This window comes from Pezoporus occidentalis, unplaced genomic scaffold (assembly GCF_034315485.1).
Source record: "Pezoporus occidentalis ecotype Australia unplaced genomic scaffold, CSIRO_AGI_Poc_V1 ctg70, whole genome shotgun sequence".
In the NCBI taxonomy this organism is placed as follows: Eukaryota; Metazoa; Chordata; class Aves; order Psittaciformes; family Psittacidae; genus Pezoporus; species Pezoporus occidentalis.
This window is the reverse complement of record NW_026916053.1, coordinates 2,677,248-2,701,802: the sequence shown is the minus strand read 5'-3', so window position 1 is coordinate 2,701,802 and position 24,555 is coordinate 2,677,248. Positions and strand designations below refer to the sequence as shown.

Here is a 24,555-nt window from a genome sequence, read left to right as displayed (position 1 = left end):
CCCCACACGCCGATGCCCAACACGCCCGTTCTCGCTGCAGCCGGGCTCGTTGTGACCACAAATGAAACCAAATTGCATTACAGACAATTTTCCAGGGTGACATGTAATATAGTCACTGCTTGACGATGAGGAAATGTCATTTGGCTGCTGGCAGCGAACTTGTGTCTGTTGGGAGAGGGGGGAAGAGGCTGAAGGTGGAGCTGGGCTGAGCTGTGCCTGCTGGTGCACTCCAGTGCACCCCCTTGGGTGGTGGGTGCTGAAAGGGGGGTCCCTCGGGCAGTGCATCTGCTGTGCACTGGGCTGTGGGTGCCAATGGGGTGTCCCCAGGCCTGGCAGATGCTGATGGGACATCCGTGGGCTGTGCGGGTGCTGCTGGAGTATTCCTGCACTGTGTTTGTGCCCCCACAGTGTCCCCGGGCCATGTAAATGCTGCCGGACTGCCCCAGAGCTGTGCCAGTGACACGGGGACCGCTGCCAGGGCGTTCAGTGGCTGTGGGCTGGGTCATGGCTGTGCCAACGGCCCCCATCACAGCACCATAGAGGAGGGCAGCGTGCCGCTGCAGCAACCGGGAGCATCCCGGGGGCTCAGCCCTGGCTTTCAGCTGGGGTGACTGTGGCAGCACACTGGGGGGACCCCTCATTCCCAGCGCTGCTCCAGAAGCTACGGGCACGGCAGTGGCCAAGAAGAGCTCTGTGGACGCACGTGAGGTCTCAACCTGCCTCCTGCGAGAGCGGTGGCACCATCTGCTTTGTCATGTGTGCTGTGTTAAACCAGCCTGGCCTCGCTCTGCCGGTAACCCGGGCAGGGTGTGAAGGGAGGAGGTGAGGCACCGCAGCTCCGGGGCTCACACCGGGTTTCCTTACAAAGGTCTATGGGAAAGGCAGGGATGGGCTGGTTCATCCCATGGCAGAGGGAAAGGCTCCCGGGGCTGCCCGGAGCCGGTGGGACAGGAGGAGCATCGGCACCATCACCTCTGGGTGGTAAAGCCATCCCACAGCAGGGCAGCAGCTGGGGTGTCCCAGAGGGGTTGGGGGTACAGGGCTGGCACACAGGCCCTGTGCTCCCTGCCCATACTGGGCTCTGACTCTCTCAACAGCAGCACCCATCACACTGTGCCCACCCCCAGCATCCCCATCAGCATCCATCACCCGTTACCCACTGGGGTATCCCACAGCCCCGATTCCCCCTGTGGCCAGCCCTGGGGTGCTCTGCTGCCAGCAGAGCAGAGGGGCGCAGGGCAGCTGCCCAAAGGCTGACCCATGGGAGGGGGCTCCTCTGCAGCCCAGCCCCTGGGATGCCCCCGTGTTCCCCCGACAGCCCCCGATGGAAGCACATTTGATGGCATTATTAAATGATTTAGCGTATTTTCAGCCTCTTAAAGTACTTCATATACGTGCCCGTGTGATTCATTATTAGTATTAGCTAATGAAAGATTATCTGACTCACTTTCCTGTTTCTTCCAATTACAAATTGAAATTGTTCCCACTCTGACCTTGCAGCTGCTCGATTTGCTAAAATTAGCCATAATGATGCATTTTACTAAGATAATTAATTAGCTAAACTGAGAAAATTGAGTAGTAGAAGCGGCTTCGCACGCTGCTCATTATCTTTTATTATGTCATCTTTACATACAAATAAAGAAATATTGTGATTATTTTAAACACTGTTTTCATTAGCTAATACACTTGTTAGCAGAGCGATGGCTCCGTTCGTCCTCGGCAGCGCAGAGCCCTTGGGGATTCGGCTGCTCATCGACTGCAGGACTCTTCCTTCCCATGAAGGAAACACAGTTATGGGCCGAATCAGGTTCATTTTGTCCCTTTGTTTGAATGGCAGCGGGGGCACGGGATGCAGGAGGGCTGGGAGCATCCTGGGACCCTGCTGAAGGCTCCTGTATGGGGGGACAGGGCAGGGGCGCTGCCTCCAATGCTCAGGATATTCCCTGCGATCCCGAGCTCCGCTTTGGCCACCTCGCGGTGTCACAGAGCATCCTGCGTGCTGCAGCCCCAGGCTGAGCTGTGGGTCCCAAACACCAGGGGCTCCCCACAGCACACTCGCATCCCAGATCCCCCCTCTCGTTCCCCTTGCCGGGAAGGTGCTGGTGGTGGCTCCTCATCCCCCGGTCCCTCCCACCCGCCTGACCGGTCCTGCCGGAAACCGGCGCTTTTGCCCCAGCGCGATGTGTGTGAAGTGGTTGTTTGCTCTCGCCGTGCCCCGTCCCTGCTCTTCTCCTCCCGCACAACCGAGCTGCTCTGGGTCTGAATAAACCCTGTCCCGCAGCCCTCCGTGTGCTGGCACCGCATCAGAAGTCTCCCCAGCAGGGACAAAGCGGGGTGAGCGAGGCCCTTCCTTCGCACCAGCACCAGGCTCAGGAATGAACCGGTGCTAACGGGCACCCTCGTGGCGCTGGGGTTCGTTCTCTTCATCAGTGGCCGATGCTCAATGAATCCTCCTCGTGGCTGTGTCCGTGTTCTCCCAGCCCAGAGCATCGGGATGTGTTAGGGGGGCTCTGTCTGGCAGGGCAGGGAGATGCTGCCGGCGCCTCGGCCCCTGCACAGGAGCATTGAGCAGCGGTGACAGCCCCGACTCCCCCTGCCTCAGTTTCCCCATCACTTGATGGTCCCACATCAGGCACCAGTGACCGCAGACACCAAACCAGCCCCTTGCCCAGCATGGGGACAGGCAGCATTCAGGCAGGAGAGGGATGCGTGGGGAGGGGGGGGATTTAGAGCTCAGCCTCTGCCCATGTGGAGAACTGGGAATACTCAGTGCTGCTGGTTTCTGCTAAAGAACTGCGCTGGTTTGTAAGGAAACAATAAGGAATCAAATGGCTTTAATTCCAACAGACATTGCGTCAAGGAAAATGAAAATGAGCTCTTGCTTTGAGTGGAAGCTTCCCCATCATTTGGCTCCAGCACAGCGTTGCGGCCCTTCAGTGTGAGACCTGAATTTCCCGTATCATTTCCCTCATTATATTCCTTATTATTTCCACCTTCGGCAGAGACCCTGTCTCAGAGGTGACACACGGGGCCTCTGGAGGTCTCCCTCCCTTGTCCCACCACCCACTGGGCTTGTCCCTGCCCGCATCCAGCAGGCAGTGGCAGGGATGCAGCGGGAGGAGCCGAGCTCCCCGCATTTGCATTGATGGCTGTTTAATGAGCTAATTTTCCTTCACACCATTGATTTCCCTGGGCTCTGCTGCCATGGTTTGCCTCTGGTCATGCAGACTCGCTGCTCCTTAGATCCACAGCACACACTGGCACGGGGCGGGCAGAGAGCATCCCGCTGCCTGGGGCAGCCCCGGGCAGGGACAGGAGGTTGTTAGTGCAGGCCAGCGCTGACAGTGAAGCGCAGAGCTCCAGGATGAGGGCTCACACCGCAGGGGAGTGAGGCCAGAGCTTGGATTCACACCGGGCACTTCCAAGTGCACAAGTGTTGCCTTGAGGCTGGAATAACCCAGACCTGGCTTCTGCCTGCTCTGGTGCTGTGAGGGGGTCTGCTGCAGACCGATGTAGGTGCTCCTGTCACACACATACGTGCACACATGCATATAGACACACATACACACACATATACACATGTACACACATACATATATACACATACACACACATATATACATGTGTGCGCATATACACATGTACACACATACATATATACACATACACACACATATATACATGCATGCACACATACACACATATACACATGTACACACACATATATACGCATATACACACATATATGTGTGCACACATAGACACGTACACACCCATACTGACATATACATATATATATACATGTATGCACACATATACACATGTACACACACATATATACATGTGTGCACACACATATACACATGTACACACCCATATGGACATATGTATACATATGTATGCACACATACACACATGTACACACACACATATACACATGTACACACACACATACACACATGTACACACCCATATGGACATATGTATACATATGTATGCACACATACACACATGTACACACACACATATACACATGTACACACCCATACACACATGTACACACCCATATGGACATATATATACATGTGTGCACACATACACATATACACATGTACCCACACACGTATACACATGTACACACCCATATATACATATGTATGCACACGTATACACATGTACACACCCATATATACATATGTATGCACACATACACACATGTACACACACACATATACACATGTACACACACCCATATATACATATGTATGCACACATATACACATGTACACACACACATGTATATATTCTTATATAGACCATTACTGACTGCAGCCAGCACAAAGGGCCCGGGGTCCTGTTCCCTCGCTGTCCCCTTGCCGTGATGCCTGTGCAGGGACAGGCAGTGCCCCGGCAGCATCACCCCCGCACCGGGGGCTGCTTCCCGGAGCCACACGATGCCCAGAGGGTCCCCGGCTCCCATCCGCACACGGACCCGTGTCCAGCCCCACGCCTGCAGCCCCAAGGAGCCCTAGAGGTGGCGTTCCCAGCCCAGCCCCTGCGCCCGGAGCAGCCCAGGGCTCAGTCCTGCCCCGCCGGGGTGCTCAGGAAGGACAAACAAAAGGAGCTGGAAGTCTCCGTGCGTGATCAAGATTATGATTTAATTGGCATAACAAAGGCTTGGTGGGCTCAGCCGCATGACTGGAATATTAATATGAAGGATGCAGCTTGCTCTGGAAAGACAGGCAGGGGATTAAGGAGGAATGCGTTGCTTTGTCTATGAGGGTTGGATGCAGGGGGGAACCTGCGCTGGTGGCTGCACAGTGAGGGGCTTTCCATGAGCTCATCCAAAGCCCAGGACATCGTGGTGATGGAGGATACCCCTACCTGAGTGGTTGGTGTGGAACCAGGACAGCAGGAACAGCCAGACTGCCCAGCAAACACTCCCAAGGCATTAAAGTGACTGGTTTGGGGGAAGAGATTAGTAGAAGAGGGAGGCTCTGGCTCTGCTTCTACCCTCCAGGGCAGAGATGCAGAGGAAGGTGGGAAATAAGAGGGATGAATGTGGATGAGACAAGGAGGAGGTCCTTGTCTTGCCGAGGGAAAGAGCCCGAGCTTGAGACTGAGAAATGGGACATCCTGGTCCAACACAGTTCTCTGAGCAGGGCCAGTTAGAGCAGGGTGCTTGGGGCTTCATTCAGGTACCTCTGTGAGCCCTGGGCCAGGGGCTGACCACCCTCATGGGGATGGTCTGGTCCTTAGATCACATTCCCCAAGTGCTGGGTCTTGTCCTGTCGCTGTGCCCCCCATGCCCCATGCTCCAGCCCTTTCCCACCCCTTGTTACTGGCTGCTTCTGCCATCCACATCTCACCAGCCTGGCTGCAACGGGTCTGCTCTATCCCAGCTGAAACCAGGACACCACAATGGCCACGGCAAGGCAGAGAGCATCCCATGCTCCCTCCAAACCATGAGCTTGGGACCAGGAGGCTGGGGAGCAGCGGGCTGCAGGCGGGCAGGTTTCCATGTAAATGCACGAGCCTGGAATGCAAAATCAAGGAGGCCAAAGGGAAAATAAATAGGCTTGGGTGAGCAAGGCAATGAGAGCACATGCAAAGGAAGGGAAGAGGCAAAGCTGGGGCTGATGCTGTGGGGTGGCAAGGGGAAGCCCTTGATGGGGACACTGCAGTGCTGGGGGCATTCTCTGCCTCTATTCACACGCAGGGTGTTTGTGAGGCTTTTGGCACGGGTTCCCAAAGGCAGCTCAGAAGCGCGCTGCAGCTCATATTCAGCCTAGCCCTGCTGTAAAATGAGTGCTGGTCCCAACTCGGTTCCACCTCCGCGCTGCAGCTGCCAGCAGGTAACATAATGGGATACGGGACTTGCAGCCGAGATAGGAAGAGAGGAAGAGTGGAATTATGTTGGAAGGCAGGTTCCTAACCCTGAGCTCTCCCCCCACGCCACCCTCAGTGACAGATCAGATAAACAGCCTCGGGGAACAGCACAGCCCAAGGCAGCAGCATCCCAGCACCACCAGGCCATCGCATGCACAAGAAACGGGGAGCAAGGAGTAATTGGGGGGGGGGGAAGGACCTGATATTGTAATAAATCCCAGGAGAGCACTAAAGGAGCAAACACGACACCAGGATGTGGAACCAGGAGGGCTTTGGAGGTGCTGGAGCTGGCTCTGCCTGTCTCCACAGCACCAGGAAGCGGCGGCTGGAGAAGGCAGCTACTTGTGGACATTGCCCTTTGGGCTGGTTGGAGCGGATCCAGGGAAGGATGTCAGAGACCTGGAAAACATGACCAGCAAGAAAAACCAGCCCCATGTGGGACTGCTCAGTTGGTAGGAAAGAGCGGAGGGGCTGCAGCAGCAGCCAGCAGGAATGTCAATGATTCCTGTAACAGGGAAAGGATTCATCTGCCTGTGCTGGATAACACAAGCAGAAGCAGGGTTATCACAGGGAAATTCCAGGTAGGCACTGGGAAAACTCTTCCCAGCCATGGGGGGGTCCCCCTGGCGGGGTGTCTGGGGGAGCTGGCAGTGTGGCATTGGCATCAGCTGCTCCCAAAGGTTCCCTCATTTCTAGAACTTTACCATTTCTGGGTGCACACGTATGGAAAACCCTTAAACACGGGCCAGGCTGGCTTCATGTGAGGAGGAGAAGGCGGAACAACCGGGCAAGAATAACCCCTAGAGACCCAAAGGGATGAAGGGGTCTGCAGGGACCACAAAAGCAATAGCGGTGTCATCCCACAGAGCCACACAGGGGCTGGAGACCAAACCAGCTTCCCTTGGGAACTGACAGTGAACCCAGTCACGGGAATGAACTTTGGGGTAAGGGGAAGCAGGTGAAGCTCCTGTGGGCAGCAGACCCCACGTCCTGCTGCGTGCTCAGCCTGGGGAAAGAGGAGCCTAGCGAGGGAACCTGGCTGGAAGCAAAATCAGCTGGAGTCAGGGAGAGGAAAACACCTGGGAACCAGGGCGTGAAGAGCTGAGGGCTGCCTGATCTGAATTAGCGAAGTGACTTCTGTCGTCTCCATCCAGGGGCGGTCACGGCCGGGGGCTCTGCTGTAGCTGCGTGCACAGGATGAGCAGGGCTCAAGCGGGAGGCAGGTTCAGGGACCTGGCTAAAGAGCAGCAGCATGTTAAGCACCTTGCGCTGTCATTAACTGCAGGAGTGATTGAGACGCACTCGGGAGCTGCAGCCCTGCAGAACAGGAGCCACAAAACCGGAGCAGAAAGTGAATCCTGGGGGTTTCACTGGGAGCAATGGGAAACTGCTGCTGGCAAACCCTTCTCCTCTCAGCTAAAGCTGCTGCCCTCAGGGTGCCCCTGGGTTAGGTCTGACTGGATGAGGATAACAGCTCCTGCCAGCATCGCTTGTTATGACAGTGACACATGGGGTCTGCATGGTGAGGGTCACGGGGGCTGATGCAGGAGTGGGGCACTAGGATGCAGCACATCCCAGCTGCCCGTTCACTCCTTTTCTTCCCAGCCCGGAAGGGCAGCAGGAAGGGAAGATTAAGGCTCCATGGACACGAAGGTTTGTGTGTAATCCGTGCCCTCTGTGGGAGGAGGTGGGCTGCCCCCAGCCTCATGGGACTGCCTCCCTCAGGCTCCCGGGTCCTCGCTCCATCATCCATCACAGGCTCTCCCCCGCACCATGAGCAGGATGCAGCGTGGGACCGTGCCCAGGTTTACAGCAGCACAAAGCAGAGGGCTCACTGCAGGGCCGGTGAGTGATGGCCGTGCAGAGCAGCCCAGCACCAGGGAAGCATGATGGCAAGGGGGGGCTGTCCAGGAAATCACCAGTTCCTGGGAGCACCCCGACTCCTCTGCCATCAATCACCTGTGGCAGCAAAGCCCAGGAAACCCCTTAATAATCCCAAATAGTCCCGCAGGAAGATTTCCAACAGCAATTGTAATTTATCTGATAGAAGCTCCTGAGGGCAGGGGAGTTTCCTCAAATAACCACATCCAAGGAAACCCTGAGCAGGGAGTTTCCAGCTGATGCCTTACAGGCTCTGCAGACCAAGGCTGAGGAAGTGCAGATCCATGGGATCCCCTGAGCAGGCTGGAGGTTGGCTGCTCCTGCCACAGCCCAGCAGCAGGAGTGTGGGCAGGAGAGCCCTGAGGGGAACAAGCAAAGCCAGGGCCGACAAGCATCTGGGCTGGGGCATCTCTGATCCCATGCAGGGTTCAGACACTGCTTCAGCTGCTCACAGAGGACCCCATCACCTCCCTGCTCTTTGCTCCAGCAAAGAGCATCTGATATATGGGAGTTTGAAGACTCCTGGAGCTGGGGGACCTGCGGTGCCCATGGGCCTGAGCAGAGGTGTTCAAGCACTCACCTGGGTTCGGAGTCGCTCTTCACACCTCGCACTGGGAAGTCAGCTTTAACCTGACCTGCCAAGCTGGTCTTTAAGGCACTGAATTCTGCCTGGATGCTTGTGCTGGTTAATTACCCATGCACGCTCACAGCCTGAGCAAGGCCTTCACAAGTCTGTTCCTTCCCCTCCAGCTGCCTGCAGGCTCTGTATTTCACAGGGGCATAGGTGTGCTTCAACAGCCAGGAAGGGAAGGACGTGTGCTGCTGCATTAGGGTAACTCCCTCTCCTTCCTGCTGCAATGGATCCGGCTGGGAGCCAGCAGAAACTGGGGTTCCAAAGGGGTTCCCTGCCCACCACCAGCAGCTCCAGCTCCTTTCTGGTTTGCTGCCACCAGAGACACTCAGCAGCTGATCTCTGCTTCTCGCCTGCTTTGCAGCATGGCAGGGCTGGGCCCTGTAGGACCTGGTGGCTGGACCTGCGTGTCCCCCTTGCCTGGGTTGATTGGGTGTCACTGCCCACCATTAAATCCTTCCAAAAGACCTTTGGAAGCATAAGGGATGCTTTTACTGCTGGTGTGATTCTACGGCCTTCAGATGCTCAGTGTTAGAGAATATCCCCTTCTCGGGCATGAGATAGCTGCTGCAGGCAGAGATGGGTTTAGCCATAGCATTTCCCAAAGCAACTGAACTTTGCTTCAGGCAGAGGAAATCTCTGCAAAATCAGAATCACTTCTGTGGCATTCCTGAATCAATTTATGGGGGTTGTTCTAGGGCAGAGACAGACACAGTAAGTTTTGCTCTCAAAGGTGTGCTCTCACAGGGGACTATGTATCTCAGAGTCTAAAGTGGGAAGCATCAGTGACAGATGACCAAGATGGACATAAGGCCTTTGAATACAGGAAAGCTTCTGTACCAGTTCCTTCTGGTAAAGGGTTACCTAGAAGCTGATCTAACAGCTCTCTGTAAGTAGTGAAAGAGCAAAGATGATGGAGTCAAATCCTTCTTGCCAGTGTCTGCTGATACATTAAGGAGCAACAGCCACAAGGGAGTCCTGAAAGGTTCAGAATGAGGTGTTAGGGAGACCCTTTCCTTGCCAGGGTGCTGCAGCCTTGGCCCAGGCCATCAGAAAGGTGATGGAATCTCTGGCCACGGAGGGTGTTAAGACTCAGGTAAGCAAAGCCAATATGGAATGTGGTGTTGGGAAGGGACCTCTGGAAATTAACAAACCTCCTCTGGTCCCTTCCCACCAGCACTTCTGCAGCTCTGTAGTGAAGGTGTTAGAATGACTTCCCAGATGCTGTTTGCCAGAATTCTCATCCAGGAGGGGATTTGTTTGTGTCTTGCTTTAGTGTTTCCTAACAACTGGCCCGCCTACAGCAATGAGTCATTTAACTACCCCTAGGTTCTCTTTTGAGGCCAACTGACCAAAAAGTGGTTAATCTGAAAATAAGCTGCTTTGGTTTTCTGGTCACAAAGTACCAATTAATTCCCTCTTTACAGACATTCTTCGTGCAGAAGCTAAACAGCTGCTCTGGAAACTCTTTGCTGTATCTTCTGGGGAGGATACAGCAAAGGATGGTGTTGGTTGGCCAGAGTCTGACCAGTGCAGGATGAAAACTGAAGGATTAGGTTCAGGCATGCCTGGTGGCCAGGGAAGTAGGTAGGACTAGGGAATACTTCACACGTGTTGACCTACAAGCAGAAAAAGGATCTGAAGATACGGCTTGGAGCAAGTGAGAAATCATAAACGCTGCAGAGAACTAAGCTCTGTCTCACTGCGGTGAGCATAGTGGTGTGCTGGTGTGTGCAGAGGACATGGAGGAGGTGGTTGTTAGCCCTGTGATAGATCCGTGTCCCTTGGCTGTGTCCTTTGTGTTTGATCCACCTGTGCGCAGTGCCAGGTAACTCCGGAGCACAGCAGCGCTGCCGATGCTGCTGCTGCTGCCCGCCCTCCCACCAGTGAGGCCACGGGGGCTCGCGTCCCCCGTGACCAGCGGGAGATGGCAGCACCCGGGGAAAGCCGGGCAGCACAAAGGGAAGGTGCCAGCCGGACAGCGCAGGGCACCAGCGCCCGTGCTTCACTGGGTGCAGTGCAGGGACGACACCAGCCCCGGTGCCCAGCACAGCTCATTCGCCGCACCAGAGTTTCCTTTCGGTGCCAGAGCCAGCCGGCCCGGAGCGCCTCAGCTGGCAGGAGGGTGCCTGCGCTCTGCCAGCCCCGCTCCTCCTTTCCAGGCAGAGGCGGACACGGGCGCTGCCGGCCCCCAACGCCAAGGTGCTGCCCGGTGGGGAGCCGGAGGGGCCGCCGGAGCGCTGCGGGAGCAGGCCCCGAGGGGGTCTGGCCGTGACGGGCTCCAGCATCCCCCCGGGAGCGGCGCCTCCTCCCTCGGCCCCCACCTCTCACCGGGCGGCCTCGCACCTCCGAGGCCTCAAGCGACCCCCGCCGGAGAGGCCGCGGGGCGGGGCGGGCGGTGCCGGCTGCAGCCCCCGGCGGGGGCCGGGCCGGGCTCCGGTTCACATCCGGGGACCGAGCGGCGGGCGCGGACGTGGAGGGCGCGGGCGGGGCGGCGGCGCGCGGGGGCGGCGGCTCAGCCAATCAGCGCCGCGCTCTCCTCGGTGCAAACAGGAGCACAATGGAGCGAGCGGCGGGCGCGCTGCAGCCAAGCTTGGCGCGGGCGCCGCGAGGCTGACGGGCCCGCCGGCCAATGGGAGCCGGCGCACGGCGGCCGGCAGCCAATGGGCGCGGGGCGGGGGCGTGCCCGGGCGAGGTTAGGGTGTCCTTGCAGGGTGCTGGGCTAAACTTCACCAAATAATAGCTGTTTGTATTGGGGCGGCCGAGGAGCCATTTTAGGTAAGTTCTGACCCCAACTTTGCCGTTCGCTCGCCCGGTGCGGCCGGTGGAGGGCAGCGGGGCGGGGGGGCGGCGGCGGCGGGGCCGCGCCGGGGCGGCGCTATGAATGAACGCGGCGGCGGCGGCGCGGGCCGGGCGGAGGGCGGCAGGGCCGGGGCGGCCGTCGGGCCTGTCATGGCTCCGGCAGCAGGGACGGGCCGGGGGAGGGGAGGCGGCGGCGGCGGCAGCGTTCCCCCTGTGGGTTCCTCCTCACAGCCCTTGCCCGCCCCCCGGGGCCGGCGGCAGCGCTGTGGTGGTGGTGGTGGGGGGGGCCGGGCCTACCCGGTGCCTGGCAGGCAGAGCGGGGCCCGGCCGGCAGCTCGGGGCCCGGCGCCCCCCTTGTAGCCGCGGGGCGTGCGGGGGGCCGGGGGCGGGGCGGGCTTCCCCCTGTGCTGCTCGGAGGCTCCTCCCGTCGGGAAGGGGGGGAGCGAGGCCCTCCGGCCCCGCAGCGAGCGGCGCGACCGCGGCGGCGGCGGGCGAGATGCGGGGCGGCCGGAGCCCGCCCGCGGGGCGCAGCTTTCCGCCGTCACCGCGGCCGCAGTGCTCAAGAACATCGATAATTGAGACTTTAAACTTGGCGGGCGGGGGAGAAGCGGGTCCGTGTGCGGGCCGGGGGCACGGCTTCCCCGCGGGCCGGCCCCCCGCTGAGCAAGGGCACCTGGGGCGGTGGAAGGGGGCACTCGGTTTAAAGAGCCGCGACGGGCTCGTCCCTGTGCCCGGCTGGTCCGTGCCGCCGCTCGCGGAGCAGACGCAGGGCTGTTGGTGACATTGCAGCCATGTCACAACAGAGGCATCGCAGTCACGTCGGAGCCGCGTCTCGCTCGCTGCAGTCGCCGCGCCGCAGCCGCCCCGCGCAGCCTCACGCGTGGTGCGCGGTGTTTGCGCGGTGTGTGCGCGGTGGGGCTCCCGCTGCGCTTACCGGCGGCTCTCGCTGGCGTTGGGGTGGGTTTGGGGCTTGATTCGTGAGGGTCGCAGGGTAAACGCTGTGCATGAAACGCACGCAAACGGGAAGGTGAAGAGGAATCCTCTGCCGGCGTCGCTGCCCCGGGTGCACACCCCGCCTGGAGCAGCGTTTTCTCCGTTTATCGATTTCCTTTCCTGAGAACTACGCTGAACTCGAAGCCAAGTCGGGGTCCACGGAGGCCGGGCAGGCTGCGCCGGCACAAGGCTCTGCTCTGTCTGCTGCCGGCCTTGGATGTGGTAGAGCTGTCCAGTGTTTTTGCTATGAAAAATGCTTGATTTCCTTCTCCAGTAAGTTGGGATGGTCCTAGCCAAAAGCTCTGCCTTTTTTTGTTGTTCCCCTCCTGCTTGGGAAATGCAGCAAATGTCTTTGGGGGTTGGAGAAGGAGGGAGAGGGGTGGAGATGGTCCATGGGGTTGTGCAAAGTGTCCTGTAGGTCTCTCACACCCCCCTGCAGCCACTGGCCTCCCTGGCAGCTTTCAGGGCTCCTCAGGGGCAGGCAGATGCAGTTGGAGTTGTTGGATGCTTATCCCTCACCCATTCACTTGTAGGGCTATGGATATTTGGCAGCTGGTGCTGCCTGTATCCTTTGAAGTGTTGTGGGGTGAGCTGGGTTAGGGTGACGCAGAGGGTGCACTGCGTGCTGCCGGTGTTTTCCCCACTGCCTTGAAGTGTTGCTGTTGCTTTTGGGCCCTGTTCAGGTGATGGCACAGGAGTAGGTGCTTCCCTACCATTCCTAGCTCTTGTTTACCTCATTCACGCGGGGGCTCTGCTCTGGTGCTTTGCAAAGAAGTCATTGTTTTGGTCCAGCTGTTGAAGTATGAAGCAATAACAGCATATTTTTGCTCTGGGAGTGAATTCTTCCCAGAGTAAATAGGTTGTTTCTCTCGAGGCTTCTGCCCTCCAGCTGCGCTGGTTTTGTTCAGGGCTGCCACTGTGTTCCTTTCCCACTTGTTTAGTGGAAAATTGATTCCTCTTCCACTACAGAGCTTCATGGTCTTGACTGTTTGCTTTTGGAAAAGCTAATTCTGCTCGTTGTCTCCAAATTGGTACTGCTGCCTGGACCTGGGGGCTCTTCAGGAGTGTGGGACTTGCTGTTGGGTTTCCTTCCCTGCAGCAGTGGTGGGGTGAAGCTGCCTGAATGTTGCCCCTCAAGTGCTTCAGGCTGTAAAGCATAACTAGCAGAGTTTCATCCCATCAGAATGTCTTCATATACCTTGTGCAGCTGAACTCACAGTAAGTATCCTTCAAATGAAAGCCAGAGTCAGTGAGGGGACTTGGAGGCAATCCTCCAAGCAGCATCACTGATTGCCCTGTTGCTGAGAAGGCAGTTGCAGCCCCTTCTAGCTGCAGGCTAGTATGGATGTGTTGAAAACTAACCTTTGGGTATCTGAGAAGCTAAAGGATGTGATTAATGTGCACCTCTTGTGGAAGGTGCTGGTGGGGTCCCGCCGTACCTTGCTCTGAGTGCTGCTGACTGGTTTGGTAGCATGTGCCTTTTAAAGGGCTTGAGTTTACCTCTCCCTTTGTTGTCTTATGTATTGGCACTGGGGGAGACTGTCTCTCTCTCAGCTGCTGGTCTCTGAGCAACTGGCCTTGGGTATGCCAGTGTTAGCCCAGAAGGTCAGTGCTGTGGTTATCTTTGGGGTCTGTGATTCCTAGTGGCTTGGTGGAGGAGGCTCTTGGAGGAATATCTTGTTTTCCTGACTACTTTTTACCAAAAGCAAATCTCTGCTCCCTTTCCCCATCCCAAAGGGTAGTCTCAGTACTTTTTAAGGTTTAGTTTACCTTGAGAGATCTGTTCTGTTTTCTCAAGAGCTTATCCAAACACACAAACTTTTACAGGTGTCTCATACAAAGTGGCTCACTTTAATGGTTTGTGTTGTTTCAAGAGGGGTTTGCACAAGCAAGTGAACTTGTTTTTGTGAGGTGGCACGGCTGAGAGCTCGGCTGCCAGAGCAGCTCTTTGTGTTCCATGTGGAGCTGCGCTGTCCTGGCCTGTCTCAGGTTTGCAGAGATAAGAGCCGGTATCACACACATCAGCGTGGAGGAGAAGCTTGTCCTTGTGAAGGAGGGGAGAGGGTTGAGCAGCCTTGGTGCAGGGATGTGGACTCAGTGTGTTTGGTCTTGAAAGCAGTGTGAAAAGGGAGGCGTCTCCAAAGTTGTATTAAAGAGATGCTTGGCAAGCACGGTGCTGGATGTCTCACTGGGCTTCAGGGAAGCCGAGAGGGTTTGTTGTCATTGCTCCTGTACATAGCAGTGAAAGCACTTCTCTCTCAGCTTCAGTTTCCTGCTTGGGCCAGTGGCATCATCCTCTGGTGGCTTTGCTCTGGTCTGTGAAAGCAGAGGCAGAGCTGTTGTTGGGGGCCAACAGGCCCTGTAAAGGGAGGAGAAGATGGTGAGGGTGAATGATCTGTGCCTAGTCAAATAGCAGTGTTTGCTGTGGGCAGTGTTGGTGACAATGCACAGGGCTTGTGTGGTGGTCCTCAGCACCCTAAACCCCCATGAAGGCAGAGTTGCGCTTCACCCTGGGAGCAGTGGCAGTGTCAGTGCCTGCATTGCCAGCATGTGGTGGTGGTGGGACCAAAATCCTCTTAAGGAAGCGCAGGGTCCGCATGCAGCGTTGGGCTGCGATCCCAGCACTGCCAGTGCCTCCAGCGATCCTTCAGGACACAGCAGAGCTGGGGAAAGCCGACCAAACCATCGGGAAAAGGGGCAAAGGGTGGTGCTGGGTGTCAGCGCGTGGCGTGAGGAGGCTCTGATTTTGCTTTCTAATGTCTCGGGCTGGTGCAGTGTGTTTTCCGTGCGATAGGACAATGCCGTCAACTTTCCCTTATATGGGAAAATCTGGTATGCAGCCGAGCAATCTGCCAATATGTGCCTATTAATTTTTAGCATTGTTATGGTGGATGTGTCCAGTCAGCCCGAGTAGTAGGAGATCCCTGGCACATCGTGGCTGGGCTTTAAGGTTGGAGGCAGGTCCCTGACTGATGTCTGGGAAGAGGTTGTGGCTGCGCTCTGGGGAATGCCTGAGCTCCCCCGGCTCCTCGGGAAGTCAGCTAAAAGCTGGGAGAGTTTGGTGTCTGGGTTAAGGCTGCTGCTATAGGCTGCCCGTGGGCCCAGTGCTCAGGGAGCAGCTGGGTGTTGTGGTCGTGTTGGCACCGAGATCGCTTGACCCATCCTTCCCCCAGCAGAGGAAATGCTGCCCGGAGGTTAAGGGGTGCGCGCTGTTTCCATGCTGCAGCCTGTCGCCTCTAGGGGATTCCCAGCCTGTAGTGAGTATAAATCCTGCTCCAAGAGGAGCAAAGCACCCTTTTTCAGTCCAGAAAAGAAAGTGGGAAGTGTGGGAACCGAGTCCCAGTCCCTCTTTGTTTTTCACATGGGCGCTGGAAGTGCACTTGCAGAGGTGTGTTGCACATCAAGCACGTTTCCAGCCCCTGTTTGCCCCTGAGCGATGCTGCTCAGTGGCAGTCCGATGGTGACACTGTTAATATCTATCCCAGGGGGTACAGCATGTCTTGTGCAGTCCTATCTTCACCCTAACTTCATGCAGCCCTCATGTTGCACTAGGATAGGTCGTGTTAGCTGGTTGCTTGCTTTGGTGTGGGGTTGGTTTTGGTTTGGTTTTGTTTTTTTTTTTGTGTGTGTGTTTTAACTGCTGAGATGAAATTCAGCTCTCTTCTGGTGCAGCCTCCTGCACCTTCTTGTCTGGCTCTTTCTGCTGCTCAGCTCGGTTATGGGAAGTCTGGGTTGGAACGCAGGTATCTCATTGCTTCCTTTTGGGGTAACTGCTGAAAGCTGGGGAAAGTTACACCTGTTGGTGTCAATTTGCATAGTATTTGTGTTTCCTGAATGTTTCCATGAAAGTGTGGGATCTGTGGAGCCCTGCTTTGCATTACAGTAACAGGAGGCAGTATCCGGGTGGAAGATCCCCCGCCCTTTCCCCTGGAGGTATCTCAGTTGCATTTCTTTGAAGGCAGACGTAGGGCTTTAGCTAATGGAAGGACTTCAGCTACCAGGCCCTCCACATCAGTAGCCACTGCTGAGTGCTTTGGTTCCTCCATATGGCACTGGAAATAGCTGGTTGTTGTGTGGACGTAGCGGAGTTTCCTTCACAGAACCTCCAGTTGTTAAAGCCCTCTTCAGAAGCCATGAAGGCAGTTAGATAACCAAGTTGTTTATGTGCTTTCTGGCTTTCATTTTGTGCTTTAACTTGCAGTCCATGGCTGCCTTTGAAGGTGTGTTCCAGTGTTAGCAACGTGTTTGTGTGCCATGCGCAGGAACAAGGGGGATGCAAAGTTAGGGGCAATTTTCACTTTTTTGGCATATAGGTAGGTGAGGTGTTGGTTCTTTAAGAAACATTAATGCCTTGTTACATACGTGCATCAAGGCAGAGTTAAAGTTAGTCCTAGATACAAGAATAAACATTAGTGCTTTGCTATAGACGTGCTGTCAAAGCTGCTATTTTTGCGTGAGCCACTGCCTTGAGTTCTCCAGGTCTTGTGCACAGAGCACCTTTAACCTTAAATGTTTCATCTGCTCTGGTTGAACTTAAAGCATACTTAAGATAAAACGATGCTGAAGTGCTTGGTGGCTGTTAATTGTGGATTGGAGGAGAGAGATGTATATGTACATGGTGCATCCTTGCTGTACCCAGCGCTCCTCTAGCCTGGGAAGGGTGTGGGTACACACAGCGTATTGCTCTTATTTGTATGCTCCTCTGCTTGTTGCTTTAGGGCAAGCAGAGCCCTGTTTCTCAGTGATCTTTCTCAGTCCCCATAGGGTGCCCCTCACCAGGGTATCTGAGCTTTTCCCGGCATGCACTTCCATGCATGCATAAAGGCAGGTCTCTCTCCTCCACCGCAGACAGCACACTGTGCTCTGTTTGTTCTCGGCGCGGTGATGTTGTGGGGAGGCTGCCTGAAGCAGGGCTTGCGCTGGCTGTGAAGGTGCTGAGGTTTGTGGTTACCCTGATTTCTCCAGAGGAGTGCCTGCAGATCTGTGTGTGGGTCAGTCACAGCGCCTGCTCCACCTCCTTGCTCCCGAGGGTGAGAATTCCTGCCTGAGAATAACATTGCTGGGTTTGAGTTGGGTCAGCCCCACGTTGTGCTTTGAGGATCAGGGTCCTGGATCTGGAAGGCAAAGGAAGGAGTGGATCGCTATGGGCACAGCCTCTTTTAAGCTTTAATAATTCTAATTTCACTTAGAGTGGGCTCTCCAGGAGCCCAGGTGACTCTGCAGGCTTGCGGGCCGTGGGTGCTGCTGTGCCCACGTCTGACAGGGCATAGCCCACTGTCTGTGGAGGTGTGGTTACCTGCAGATGATGCTCTCTGGTTTCTGGGCAGGCTGAGCATGGTGTTAATTCTGCACAGTGCCCCTAAACCCTTTCCTGGACCCAGCTCTACCTCTTGCTCTTCCTGCCACCCTGAGCTGGGAGAAGGAGGTGTCTGACATAGAGCAAAGTGGATTTTGGGGCCTTGTTTGCGTGCTGGTTCCTCCAGAGACATTTATTGAAGGAAAGGATAAGAAAACAAGTGGCTTATCCAGGTATGGAGGGAGAGGAGATGTGAAATCCATGTTGGCATGGTCTTCTGACATGAACGTGCAGTAAAGTGGACCAGGACATGGGTCTGTGAGACCCGTGCTCTGCTGTTGTGTTCTGAGTTTGCCTGCCTAGCTTTTGTGTTGCTGCATGTCAAAGGAGCCTGATGTCTGTAGGCCTGCCAGGCAAGCAGAAAGAGTTGTCTTTTGGTAGCTTGGTGCAGCTGATGCCATGTGCTTGCCTGCTGGGTAGCTTGACAAAGTTGGTGCTCTGCAGTCAGTGTGCTCCAGCAGGAGCGTTCTCCCTGTGCAAGCATAGACCTCCAGCTTGGTGAGGCTGATGCTCTTCGCACTGCTCCCTGAGCTGGCCTCTAACTGAAGGGCTTTATCAGCTGGGACAGAAGGGCCTGCTTCTTCATATGTGTGTTTGGTAGCATTTTATTAGCAGCATGTCTGGGCAGGACTTTGGGAGCTTTGCTTGCTGTTTAAGGAGGCTATCCAAGCGTCTAAAAGAATCCTGTGGAGGGAATGAAACCTGGTGCTGCTGAACTCCAAGCATTTCCACATGAGGAATCAATGAAATTCTTTTTGGCTCTTCTCTTGCTTTGCCCACCATAGAATCTTAGAATCTTTAGGGTTGGAAAGGATCTTAAGATTATCCAGTTCCAGCCCCCCTGCCATGGGCAGGGACACCTCACACTAAACCATGGCACCCAAGGCTCTGTCCAACCTGGCCTTGAGCACTGCCAGGGATGGAGCATTCGCAACCTTCCTGGGCAACCCATTCCAGTGCCTCACCACCCTCACAGGAAAGAACTTCATCCTTATATCCAATCTAAACTTCCCCTGTTTAACCCATTACCCCTTGTCCTATCACTACAGTCCTTAATGAACAGTCCATCCACAGAATCCCTATCTTGTGCTTCAGGCACTGAAGGCTGATCCCAGGCTACATCCCAGCATGTGACAAGTGAGCAGCTCTGCTTTGGGCTAGGCAGTGCTGCCCTCCTTTTTCCTCCTCCTGTGTTTCTTGGCATGATGTGAAAGACACAAATGCAAGGAAGCATTGACATGATGGAGAGGAGTAGCTCCTTACAGAGGGCATCTGAACTCTAGAGACAGTTCTACAAAAGCTTCAGCTGAGGTTGTGGAGAACTTGTATCCCAGAGAGTTAGATTGAAAATAAACTGGAAGCCGTTGGAGGCATCCCGAGTGCCAGTCCTCGCTGGGCAGAGCAGTTGAAGCAGGTGTGTGTAAGGTTGAGGACTGTAGGGTAGCAGCACCGCTTGTGAAGGGTGCTCTTGCTCTGCATTGCATCAGGAGAGTTTGCTACGTTTTGCTTTCTTTCCCTGTCCTTTAGGTAATTAGGAAACGGGTCTGGTGCTTCCCTGTGCAAGCTGTCAGGCCTGGAGAGCAGCAGGTTTCTGCCTGTTGCTATTTTGGGCACAGGTTTGCTAGTTTCTCTTTGGATGTACAACCAGAACAGCCATGGGACCTCACCACAGCATCCAGGAATCAAACAGGCTGTGGCTGTTTGGGATGTTGTCTTCCCCCAGTGCCTGGCACTGCCACAGGCCAGGGCCTTGCTGGCCAACCTTTCTGCCCTCTTGGGGTGGGCTGGCAGTGCTGAAGGGCAGGGGCAGCCTGTCCATGGCCAGGAGCTTGTCCCCAACAGGGCCGCATAGAGCAAGTGACCTCTGTAAGCTGGTGGTGGAGGTGTCCTGTGCTTTGGGAGTGAGCAGTGGAGCAAAATGTCCTTTTGCTTATGAAGACCTCTTCTATTCCCCCTCATCCTTCACTGTGTATGAGAGAGAACAGACCCAGGTGAGTTTCCTTTGCCATGTAGGTTTTGAGACTCCTAGGACCAGGCTGGCAGTGCTGCCAAGCCCAGAGGGGAGCTGCTCACTTGTCACACTCTAGGATGTTGCTTGGGATCAGCCTTCAGTGCCTGAAGCATGAGATGTGGTCATGGTGGGCAGAGCAAGGCTGGCTGTGAGCTTACCTCATGCTCCATACAGCCTTCCCTGCCTGCTGCCTGTGCACAGACAAGGCATTTGGCAAAGCAGCAGTGTCCATGCTGCTTGCGAGGCCCTGGAAGTGCTTAAAATGCTGACTGCTCTTGTGGCCGGGCTGCTGGTGGCTTGGCCACGTTTCATTTAGCTCCTGGCTTGGGTGCGTTTCTTGGGGCAGGTCCCCCTGGTCTGTTTGGTAGATGAAGCAGGGAGAGGTTTGCCTGAGGGTGCAAAGCCTGTGTCACCCTTTTGTTTTGCTGTGGTTATAGCAAGAGGACAACAGGGAATATTAAAGCTGGCAGGTACCAGCAGCAAACCAAAGGGGTGTGGGGACACCAGCTGGATGCTAGCAGGGGTAAAGGCAATCCACAGGGAGTTTCAACTGGAAAAGACTGACATAAACACCTGAAGGAATGATTTGGAGCAGGACTGGACTCTTGGCACTGGGGTCTTGGTCGCCGTTTGAAGCTGTGGCTGGTGGTGTCGTGCCATCCCAGCAGGAAATCTGCTCTGGGGGTCACATGTGCTCTTCCTATTTGTCTACAGCCAGATCTTGAGGTGGTTGCAAGTGCTCGTTTGTCTTCTCGGTGGCCCTGCTGCAAAGGGTGATTTTTATCCCTATTCTACAGTTGGAAAATAGAGGCACAAAGGGCTCTGATTGCCTTGGAGGAGCTGTGTGCAGTGTGGCAGAGCTGTTTTCTGGCAGCTTAAGTTTGCTGTGCAGGATAATAACAACATCAAGAGGGGAAGATCTGTGTTTTCAGGAATGCCATCTCACTTTTTGGCCATCTGCCTTGGGATAGCTCGGGTTCGGTGTTCTTCACTATGTAGCTCTTATAAAAGGCTCTTTTGAATTGGCCAGCTGTCAGGGTCTACCGGTCGAGCTGGCTTTTGTACACCTTTCATACTAATAAAGGTGCTGTGGGCTACATTACGTGCCTGGTGTCATCTTTACAGGGCTGGTGACCTTGAGGATGGACTTGGGCAGCAAAGTGGAGTTCCGCGTGCTTGTGCGTGAGAAATAAAAGGCAGCAGGAAAATGTGCAGAGTGTGCAGGGCCCTGGTTTCTGCTGGAGCCTCTGTATCCCTCCTGATAGCTGGAGAGCAGCTGGGTGGCTTGCCCTGTTGTAAGGAGCCTCTGCAGCAGCTGGCAATAACCCCTGTGCTCCCACAGGAACGGTAATTGGGAGGAGGCTTTTCTGGGAAGTCTGGCTCTTCGTGACTGCTGGTCCAGGAAGCTGAGCCCATGATCCCAGCTCTGCCCAGAGAAGAGCCAGGCCCTTCAGAGAAGAGAGCCTGCTTCTAGCACTGAGTGTGTCCTTAGAGCTACTTCGCCCCCTAATTACCCATCTAATGTGTAGCTGGGATTGTGCTGTCACTCTGACCCGAGGCTTTGCACAGTCTCCTGGGCAGCCTCAGCACAAGCTCTCCTTCTCTCGCTCCCTGCCTTGTGGAGGAGCAGATGAGGTGTACAGTCCCCAGCTGAGGAAGAGGAGGTTGCTCTCCAGGCATATTCTGGGTGCCACAAACTGGTCCTGCAGCTGTGTTAAGCTGCTGTTATGAGGAGCGTGCTTCTGGCTCCCAGCAGGTGAGGAGAGAGGCTGGGAGCTGGGAGCTTCCTACCCCCAGCGGCGTACTGGAGGGGAAGGGGAGCTTTGGAAGGGGCAGTCACCCACAGGCTTTATGGGCCTGCGCAGCTCCTGACTCTCCTGTAGCACATTGATAGGGATGCTGGGTTTTCCCTTACTTTAACAAATGTGGTGGGAATGTGATGGGAGGAGTGGGAACGCTTTATGGCCATTGGCACAGCTGGTTCTTTGGACACCCCATTCGTGCCCTTCCTTGTTGGCTTGCTGGTCAACATGCCAGGGCTGGTGAAGAGTGCAGGGAAAACCTGGCACTGGTGATGGAGAAATGGCTTGTTAAAATTTGGCAGGCAGGGCAGTTTGGTCTCTGTGGTGGCGTGGGTCAACTGCCACACCGAAGCATGTTTGTGTTTAATGGGGAGCGGAGGCCCGTTAGGTGCCACATCAGGGCTTTGCTGATGTGGCAGGAGCTTGAGCTGGTGATGCTTTGGCAATGCAGGCAAATTGTGCTGGTGGAGTGCTGGCCTTCAGAGAGCTGCTGTGGGCCCCTTGCACGCGTTCATGCACCCACCCAGGAAATCCTGGCCCTCAGCATCAAGGCTGGGCAGACTTGGCCTACCTCCCTTCTCCCTTCCTTGTCTGCATAGCTGTAGAGACCGGTTTCATTTTTCCTCTGGTTTTTGCCTTGCTGATGTTGAGGATTGAAATCCACTGCTTGGGGCTTGTGAGCAGCTCTTTGGAGTGCAACTCTTGGCCTGCTGATCAGAAGACAACAGACATAGGCTTGAGAAACCTCTCTTGCTCCTGACAGTGCCTCCACACCAGGGCAGCAGAGCAATGGTGTGAGATAAGGGGGTGCAGCTAATGCTGGGTGCATCCCCACTCTGCAGTGCTGTGTCCCCTCCTTTTGAGCTGTCCGTGAAGGTGATGAAATACATTCTAGGGTGAGCTCAGACCTGGTTTCCTCCTTAGCAACAAGCTGGAGTGCTGGGTCTTCATGTGCAAGGCCAGGCATGGCTTTGTGCTTCATGATGTGCCTTCGCTGGACAAAACCAAAGCTCTGCAGCTTCCTCACCCCTTGTGCTGCTGGTCCCTGCTTGCTGCTGTGCTCACTGGAGTCTGAGCGAGCCCTTGCTTCTCAGCCCTGTGGCACTGTGCAGCTTTGAAATAGCTGCTGAAGGTCATTGTGGTTACGGTCTTGGGTTAGGAGCTGCATTTGAAAACTCCAGAAAGGAGCTATTGCTGGTTTTGCCACGTGAGCTTGTCAGGAGAGTCATGAAGTGCAGCTGACTGAAGCTGTGTTACCGGGGGCTGCATCCAGCCTGCGGGTGCTCTCTTGCTTGCTGGGTCCCAACAGAGCATCCTCTGTGCACAGGCAGTGGCACTGTCCCAAGTGTCTCCCCGGGGTCTGTGACGTGGCTGAGAGCTTGCCTGGGAGGGCTTGGGAGCACAAGTGTTGGTGCTGAGCAGGCTTTTTGGAGGGGAAACACTGTGCAGCACTGCTGTATTCCTCGTCCCATGGAGCAAAGAGGTTGTGGCTGTTCCTTGCCTTCCCATTAGTCTTGTTGCCCTGTGGGATGGTGGAGTTGGGTATCCGCAAAAGGCCAGCATGTCCTGTATTGCCACATGCACTGGGTTTTCATATCAGCAGATTTCTTGGCTCCCCTGGACCCCCAGAGAACAAAGTTAATTCCCCAAGGCCCCCTCTTTTTAAGATTAAAACATTTTAAGAACAGAAGATTGCTCGGAGCAGAGCTGTGACCCCCTTGGGGCTGTTGGTGTGATGCTCTGCCCAGCATGCCCTTGACATGTGCACCCGCCTGAGGGGTGTTTGCTCCCTGAATCTGGGTTACTTGAACCTCTTTGTGCGCTCCTTTCTCCCCGTGCTCCCTTCTTCCAGCTGTGTGCCCTGCTTGGGGGAGTGAGACCTGTGCCCCTGCCTGTGGGGTCTGGGGAGCAGCGAGGAAGGGTTAGAGCAGCTCTGAAACGAAGCACATTTGGCTGCTCAGCAGTGCCTCTGCAGCTGGGATGCTGAAGGGGGGGCCTTGCTTTCCATCGCTGTGCGTGCACGGAGCTGGGAGGCTGCCTCTTGCTTGGGAAGGAGGAATGTAAGCCGTGTCTGCCTCGCAGCAAGCTCGCAGGCTCCCCAGCCCCCTGCCTCGCTGCTGCTGCTGCTTCTTCTCTCTCACTAAACTCCTGGGTTATTTTTAACTTGGAAAAATTACAACCCAAGATTTGCATTCTCTACCCCCAGTGGAGGGCTGGAGGCAGGATGTGGGGGAGGCACTGCGGAGGGCTGGGAATGCGGCTCACGCTCCGCAAGGCCCGTTTCCAAGGGGCTCCCGGCCCTGCAGCACTGTGCCTGCCGGGCGCCGCATGCTCGCCGAGCTGCGAGGCTGCGCGGAGGGGGGAGGCCGCTTCCCCGCTCCACACGGCTGGAGTTCCAGCCTGGATTCCCATGGCGGATGCAGGGAGCAGCTGCAGACACATAAACAAATCCTGCTGCAGCAGGCGGCGGGGAAGGAGCCGGGCTCCGGGCTGCCAGGCTGCTTGCGTGACAGCCTGTGGACGAGGGCTGGATGCCTCCTTCAAAGAGCATCCCGCAGAGAAGCTCCGGGGTGATGGAGCGGGTTGTGGGGGAGCCGGCTGGGTTGCTGTTTTGCCCAGTGGAGGAGGCTTTGCTGGGCCACGCAGCCCTCCCTAATTCAGCTTGTTGGGAGGAGCCAGGGAGACACTGTCACTCTTGTGCTGTATTTCTCTTCTCCCTCCCCTAGCTCTGCCCCCTCAGTGTTTTGCAGGCAGCTGTCTTGTCGGTGCTCGTCTCCCCTGCCTGGATCACTCAGAGTGAGCAGAGCACCTCTCTAAATCCAGTGGCAAGGTGATGTCTCTGCAGAGCCCCTTCTCCGTGCAGCCCACAGGAGTGTAGCTGCCAGAGTCCCTCTGGATTGCACCACAGATACTCAGTGCTTCAAGCTCCAGTAGCTCTGCCGGCTGAGATGTGTTTGTGCAGCCCTGCCTGGAAACAGGAATTGATAAGGTAGCAAGAACCAAACAGCACCAGGGGACTGCAGATATCTGCGTGTCTCTGCTGTTTGGGGCCTTGGAGAAGGGTGTTGGTCGAGCCAAGTGGATGAAGGACAGTGCAGGCTCCGAGTTCTGCTCTCGGTCTGTCCCAGCCGGACCCCTGGGTCCTCTCCTGCTGCTCATCTGTGGATGCATCAGGTAGGGAGGGTGGCTG

General features: G+C 55.8%; 2 protein-coding genes across 8 annotated transcripts in view; one reads left to right on the top strand and one right to left on the bottom strand.

The window, feature by feature from the left end:
• SLA2 (Src like adaptor 2) overlaps positions 1 to 24,555 on the bottom strand; it is a 142,369-nt gene that overhangs the window by 115,713 nt on the left and 2,101 nt on the right. The window lies entirely within an intron of this gene.
• The window catches only part of CHD6 (chromodomain helicase DNA binding protein 6), a 69,900-nt gene continuing 56,267 nt past the window's right edge, over positions 10,923 to 24,555 (top strand). For 5 of the 7 annotated variants that reach the window (XM_062642065.1, XM_062642067.1, XM_062642062.1 and 2 more), the window contains exon 1: positions 10,923 to 11,179. Coding sequence is in view for 1 of the 7 variants with exons in the window: in XM_062642064.1 (XP_062498048.1) it covers positions 24,531 to 24,539 (9 nt within the window). In the remaining 6 variants the exon portion in view is untranslated. Of the gene's footprint in view, positions 11,180 to 12,444; positions 12,470 to 23,843; positions 24,540 to 24,555 lie in introns of those variants that run through there. The other 2 variants (XM_062642061.1, XM_062642064.1) reach the window with 2 other exon arrangements.